Source organism: Xiphias gladius, chromosome 6, assembly GCF_016859285.1.
Source record: "Xiphias gladius isolate SHS-SW01 ecotype Sanya breed wild chromosome 6, ASM1685928v1, whole genome shotgun sequence".
In the NCBI taxonomy this organism is placed as follows: Eukaryota; Metazoa; Chordata; class Actinopteri; order Istiophoriformes; family Xiphiidae; genus Xiphias; species Xiphias gladius.
In genome coordinates this window covers 22735426-22742175 of record NC_053405.1, presented here as the reverse complement: position 1 = coordinate 22742175, position 6750 = coordinate 22735426, and the positions used below count along the sequence as shown (strand labels likewise).

The window sequence follows — 6750 nt, the reverse complement described above, 5'->3', positions numbered from 1 at the left end:
AGTGATTGGATTATATGGATCACATGTACGGTTAAACACCGGGAAGTGCTGCTGTCGTCGATCCAACATATCCATGGATGAGAGAGTGGGATAAAAGTAAAGCTGCAGAAAAGATAAACATCTCCATCCAGCTCCTGCTTCAAGTTTCCGACCGCCATGTAACAAATGAGCAGTGTGCTGTTGGCATTTTCAGCTTGGTGCGTGTATGAGTGCTAGACTGGCGACGAACCGCACCGTGGCCTTAATTTCGGAGGCAATGAAATAACCATAAAACGCTGAATGTTGAGACTTGAAGCGGTGGAAGTTGTGGTGTGCGTGCGTGCGTGCGTGCGTGCGTGTGTGTGTGTGTGTGCGCGCGCGCGTGTGCGTGCGTGCGTGCGTGCTTGAGTGAGTGTGTGAGACAAGCGGCGCAGTGATGGCAGGGGAAGAGCTGACACTGCTCACAGAGGAATGAGAACTTGTCGGGGATGGCGGACGAACCTCTGACAGTGTTTGTGAAGCTGTTTGCCGCTGGGTTTTACGGTCTGAGCTCGTTTCTCATCGTCGTGGTGAATAAAAGCGTCCTCACTAACTACAGGTAACGATTTGCGGTTCAGCCTCTAAAGGTTTCGGTAGAAAATCTATCGTGTTAGCTAGCCTAGCTACTGGAAGTTCTGTTGGCCGGATAGCGGAGCAAAACACGGTGGAGCTCATTAAGCTAGCATGGGCAACTTTTGGCTACCTTGTGCAGCTGACTCGAGACGGAAGAGCTTCACGTCCATTAGCATTTTAGCAAGCCAATTATATTTTAACCTGCCAGTGTTAGGTGCGGGGTTACAGTGTGCTCCGCCTGTAACGTTAGACTGTAACGTTAACTGGGACTAACGAGGCTCAAATCTGCTGTTGCAGGTTCCCTTCTTCAATATGTGTCGGAATTGGACAAGTGAGTTGAATGATTTCCCCCTTTTTTAACGCTACTAAACACTACACTGAAAGCAGGTAGAGCTAAAAGTCATTTTTAATTGAGTGTGTGTATGTATGTGTGTGTCTGTGTGTGTGTCTGTGCGTGTGCGTGCGCGCGCAGATGTTGGCCACAGTGATTGTGCTGTGGGTGGGCAAGGCTGCGAGGGTGATCAGCTACCCGGACTTTGATGAGAGCATACCCCGCAAGGTGAGATCACCCACCCTCCTGTTCTTTTGATTGAAAGACGTCCGTCGCAGGCTTCCAGAGTCCCCGTCTCAAATGTCCTGTTTGCTGGACAAATAGTCCAACACTAAAAAATATTCCCTTTACTGTCATTTAAAACAAACATAGAGCAGAAAATCTAAACATTTGAGCTATTGAAAGAAGAGAATTTTTGGCTTTTTTTTTTCCCCCTTGAAGACAGATTTTAACGTGATTTCCACCTGTCAGTTTCCTGTCCATTTGTTGACCCAATGTTTCAGTTCTCTAATAATTTGCAGTGTAGTCCTTTCTGATCATAATACCTAAATATGTTTACCTTGTTTTCCAGACATTTCCTCTACCTCTTCTTTATGTGGGCAATCAGATCACTGGTCTGTTTGGAACCCAAAGGCTTAAGTAAGTCCCCATCGCTAAGCTGAATGATGGTGAAAGGGGAAGATCATTCAGTGTCACCATGAGCTCATTGGGCATGGCTGTTGATGTTTTCGCCAAATTTAAAGTTTAATCCTTGACCATTTACCATCCCAATTTATGTCCTCTTCCACCAGTCTGCCGATGTTTACTGTCCTCAGGAGGTTCTCCATTTTATTCACAATGCTGGCTGAAGGAATTCTGCTCAAGTAAGATTGCACAAGATAGATGACCCACTTTTCTCGGTCATATACTGGTCCTTGTACTTAGTGGGAAATGGCTACAGTGGAAGAAAACCGAGCCTTTCTCTTTATACTGTATTTGTAGCTTTTAATTGTAGCTCAAAGCACTCGGATTGAATTTCATTGCTCTACTGTCTTTGACCTTTGGCAGGAAGAAATTCTCTAGGCCAGTCCAGCTAACAGTATTTACAATGATCCTCGGGGCGTTTATAGCCGCAAGGTAAGTTCTGCTACATCCAGCTGTCCCGGCCGTTAACCAAAGCAGAATTACCTTTACTACAAAGGGTTGACTTGTCCTGATATATGTGCCCACTTAAGTGATATTGTCTACAGGGTCATTAGACACATGTAGTACATCTGAAACGGAGCATGCCCACGGCTAAATTATCAATGACAGAACACTTATCCACCTCCTTGACACTTTCTATCTTTTTCTCTCTCTCTCTGTTCGTAGTGCTGACTTGTCCTTTGACCTGCAAGGCTACGTGTTCATTCTCCTGAACGATGTGCTGACTGCTGCCAACGGAGCCTATGTGAAACAAAAATTAGATGCGAAGGTATGAGGCAGCACCGTCTGATGAATGGTCACCATTGTTGGGTAGGAGCTGTTTTTGGCCTCGACCTGATGTTGGTGAATTTAGAGCACTCGGTGTGCACAAACACCATGAGTTGGTTCTTTTCACTCCCCACTACAAGGATTTAATTATCACTGTTTAAACCTACTCTGCAGTTGTTCTTCTGTACTATCTTATTTTGAACATTTTTGTGCATTATTTTTAGCAGTCTAGTTAATACCTTTTTGACTGCCGAGTCAGAAGTGGCTTGGAGCTTGTTTTAGTCAGTTTTTCATGTCACATGAGCAGACTGCTCGGCTCTCACATTACAGCAGAGGCAGAACTGGATCCAGATTTAGCCCGAGATGTATGTACAGCACCATTTGTTAGCACGGAGCTAAACAGAGGTTTGTGTGAGTGATACTGTGAGGGAATGAAAGATGGAGACACGTGAAACATAAGAAGATGAATGCAAACGAGGTTCTAGGTAGTGCAGTGGGCTGGCCACGCATGACATCTGTATGCCAATTAGTGAGGTATGCACTTGTGAATAACCCTCTCTGTTCTTCCTCTGCTTATTTTTTTCGTGTTGATGTTGCTCCCTGCCCATCTGTTTCTGTGCTCTTTCTGTGCTCTTTCTCACAGGAGTTGGGGAAATATGGATTATTGTATTATAATGCATTATTTATGATAATTCCCACTGTACTGTTGGCTCATGTGACTGGAGATATGCAGAAGGTAAGCAGTTTGACTGCTGTTTGGTCTGTCCCCTCTAAGTTCTATTTCCAGTTATCTTCATTAAAACATGGCAGATTTTCTGTGTTTCATCTGTGAAAGTTGACTTCTTGAACGGTTGTGAAAATATCAAGTTAGGTCCTTGTAATGAGTTCATGGCCTTGGTACTGATCAGCTATTACAAGGTTTAGTCCTAAGTTAAAGTGAGTGCACATATGTGAAGGCATGGGCGTGTGCTGTAAATATGAGCTGGTCTGTTTGTTGGTCAGTGTTGGCAGAGACCTTCTGGTTTGCCCAGCTGGGGCCCAGCAGCCAGAAAGGCACAAAGCTGCTATTATGCACCTAGTAGAGTTATTAAAGCAGCGCCTACAACTCCCCTCTACTGAAAAACCACAGTAGAGATATAGACTACTACCTTTTTAAGCCTCTTGGAAACTCAGTGTTGAATTTGTAAGCATGTAAGTGTTAGTTGTGAAGGTGGCCTTGCTAACAACTCCCTAACAACTCCTCAATGCCCAGTCAATCTTAATTTTCTTATCTCCATTGAATACCAGACCCAGACGCGCCCATAAACACTGACTTGAATTTACAATCTATCTCGTTTTTAACCTTGTTTACTTGTATGCTTTTTACATGTATGTGTGTTTTCACTAGTCATTTGTGCTGTTTCTCATGATGTTCCTCTCTTGTCAGGCACTGGAATACGATGGTTGGTCTGATATGTTTTTCCTCACCCAGTTCATCCTCTCATGTATCATGGGGTAAGACAAAGACCAGAGCTTATGTGTGACGCGCAGTCTTGAGCACAAAAAAGCAAGATTGTGTTTTGTGCCAGAATTGAACATCTGGATTACACCAAATTTCTGTGGCATTGCTATTAAATCAGTGGCTGAAATCTAGACTGTGGGCCAGCGCTTGACTGAACGTTAAGCTCACAAAGACCCTTTGTCTAACATGTTGCATTAACAGTGTGAAATCTGATTTTATGCTCAAACAAGTGTTGAGTCATGAGTAATATGATGGCTTTTTGTTTTTTCAGGTTTGTTCTGATGTATTCCACTGTGCTCTGTACACAGTACAACTCCGCTTTAACAACTACAATCGTGGGCTGCATCAAGGTGAGCTGCACGTTTGTGCGCAGTTACATTCAAATACACTGAAACACAAAAACTTCATTCATATTTTCTCCATTTTGCAGAATGTCCTGGTGACATACATTGGGATGGTGTTCAGCGGAGACTACATTTTCTCCTGGACTAACTTCATAGGTTTGAATATCAGGTAGGAAAGAACGGGGTTTATTTTCTAATGTGTGCTCAAATGTCAAGTCATCTCCGTACATGTGTAGACTTTTTTCACACACTCAGACACCAGCCCAAGTGGTTTTGGGGGCCTAAGCAGAAATTTTCCCAAACAGAACTCCTCATTCATTGGACTTTCCACAATGTAAATTTTGCACTGTATAGTCACATAACAGATTGTGTCACTTAAATAAAAACAAAATGACGTAAAATATATTGTAAATGTTCGGGTTCCTTTTTATGCGAGGTGCTGATATAAAAGCTTCACAAAATGACTAATTTATAGTTTAGTTGAGTAAATTCAATGTGGCAAAAAGAACTGCGAGCTTCACAATTGTAATTTGCTCAACGTGGGGGCCGCTGTACTGTCACCTGCCCTGAATACTGTGTGTGCAGGAAAAACAACAGTGATTCTGTGAGAGGTGACAAAAGCATTGTGAGCTGTTTTGAATTTTTTAAACAAGTCAAACCTGCACTTCACGTATGCTAAGCCCACCTGTGCCTGAGGGTTGTTTTCCCACATAGCTCAACACACAATCTGCATTCCATTTTCTTTTTGGTAACAGTATCTGAGTCAGACTGATCCGTTCCCTAACTGTGAACTCCAATCTGATGATAGTTGTTTCTGGTGAGAAAAGATCAATGCGTACAAAGATGCGGTACATCTGACATTAATAAGTCGCACAGCTGCAGGAAATTCAGATGTGCACGCTGAAACTTGTTGGGAAATGTGACCAGTTCTATGATTGGTGATGTGCTGCAACATGTTCACCCAAAGGCTGATGTGTCACAAATAAAACACCCAAACACCAGATATTGAAGACCAGTCTCATATTGTTCAGTGTTTTACAAAGAAACAGAGTTTGGTTTTCCTGCCATCTTACCGGATGGTTAGATTTATTACTACTGTTCACTTGCATTTTGTGTTGTCTTCATGTTTGTATAGTGTAACACGGTTGCTCTCTCTGTGTTGATGCAGCATTGCTGGCAGCCTGGTGTACTCCTACATCACTTTCACAGAGGAGCAGTCCAGCAAACCAACTGAAAACAACAAGCTGGACATCAAGGGCAAGGTGGTTGTATGACAGAGACACTGGATTTAATTATTTTTATGCTGATGAACAGGAAAACTCTATTTTTAGTACGACTTTTATTTATGGAGTATTTTAGTGGCAGAGGTGAGGAATCGAGGGAATGGCATCGGGGTGAAAGCCATGCCTTCACCATGATTCTCCTGCTGCTGCCATTGTTACGAAACCCTCCAGAGGGATTGTGGGTTGATTTTTAAGATGGTGTTTTCTATTTAAATATTTGTATTTTGATACTGTCCTTGTTAGTGTTGACAAGAAGGGAAACTTGGGAGCAGTGTTATTTATGATACAACATTTCCTGACATTTAGACAACACTAAATGTTGGGATTATGTAATGTTTCCTGAACACAGGAGTGAACAGCTGGGATGATCAATTGTTTTAATCATGGGTGTGTACTGACGAATCCTGGGAATATAACATAATGGTTATTTTAAAGGCACAATCCTTATTTTTTTATTGCCTTTTCTGTTTTGCTGTTTACAAGGAATGTAACTTTAGATGCCTTCCAAGCACAGTGAGATGCACTGACACTGTCGTTATCTGTTATTTCAGTCTTTAGTAAATTTCTTTTGATTTTTGCGCATACACTGTTCTAAACTTGTTACAAACGGACGGTTAATGACGGTGAACTAACCTCATCCTTTAAACAACCAAAGTGGATGGGCAGTGGGCTGTCGATTCTCATCAAGGATTGTGGCTTTAAATAATGTTGCTGCCTCCTTTTGGGAGATAATTCAGTGAACAGTTTACATTTTGCTCCCTCAGCATTACAGAATGTTTGTTGTGGTACTCCAAGGCTGTAGCTGGTTCTCTCTATGCAGAATTAACAAGGGGACCCGTTACTTTTTTTTTTCTTTGACACAATGTTATCGCACTTTTAACTGAGGTAGCTCCTGTAAAAGGGTGAAACTGAATTGCTTCACCGCCTGTTACATTCATATGCTGAATATGAGATTATTGTACCTTCCTGAAACGTCCATTTCAGGTTTTTTAAGTATCACAAGAGAAACTTGGTTATCTAAACCTTTTAATAGTCAGGTACAAGTGTCGTCTTTTTTTTTCCCCTCTTTATCTACATCATTTTATATTTATTACTTTTTTAGACTAATATTCATTTTGCAGATGGCATGACTTATAAATTGTTGATGCTGTTCTCATCTTAAACACAGTAACCATGAATTTGTAGCTGAAACAAAATGATGTATTTTTACATTAAAAAAAACCCTCTGCTGACTCGATAGACTCCTTG

General features: G+C 42.0%; 1 protein-coding gene across 1 annotated transcript; it reads left to right on the top strand.

The window, feature by feature from the left end:
- The first annotated feature begins 337 nt into the window (after window positions 1–337).
- LOC120790412 (UDP-N-acetylglucosamine/UDP-glucose/GDP-mannose transporter-like) lies at window positions 338–6734 on the top strand. Its single transcript, XM_040127872.1, has 12 exons — window positions 338–577; window positions 889–922; window positions 1064–1150; window positions 1494–1561; window positions 1714–1785; window positions 1970–2038; window positions 2273–2375; window positions 3018–3110; window positions 3801–3868; window positions 4147–4225; window positions 4306–4388; window positions 5388–6734. The coding sequence occupies exons 1-12, from the start codon at window positions 468–470 to the stop codon at window positions 5491–5493; spliced, it is 972 nt and encodes a 323-aa protein (XP_039983806.1). The 5' UTR covers window positions 338–467; the 3' UTR covers window positions 5494–6734.
- The last annotated feature ends 16 nt before the right edge of the window (window positions 6735–6750 follow it).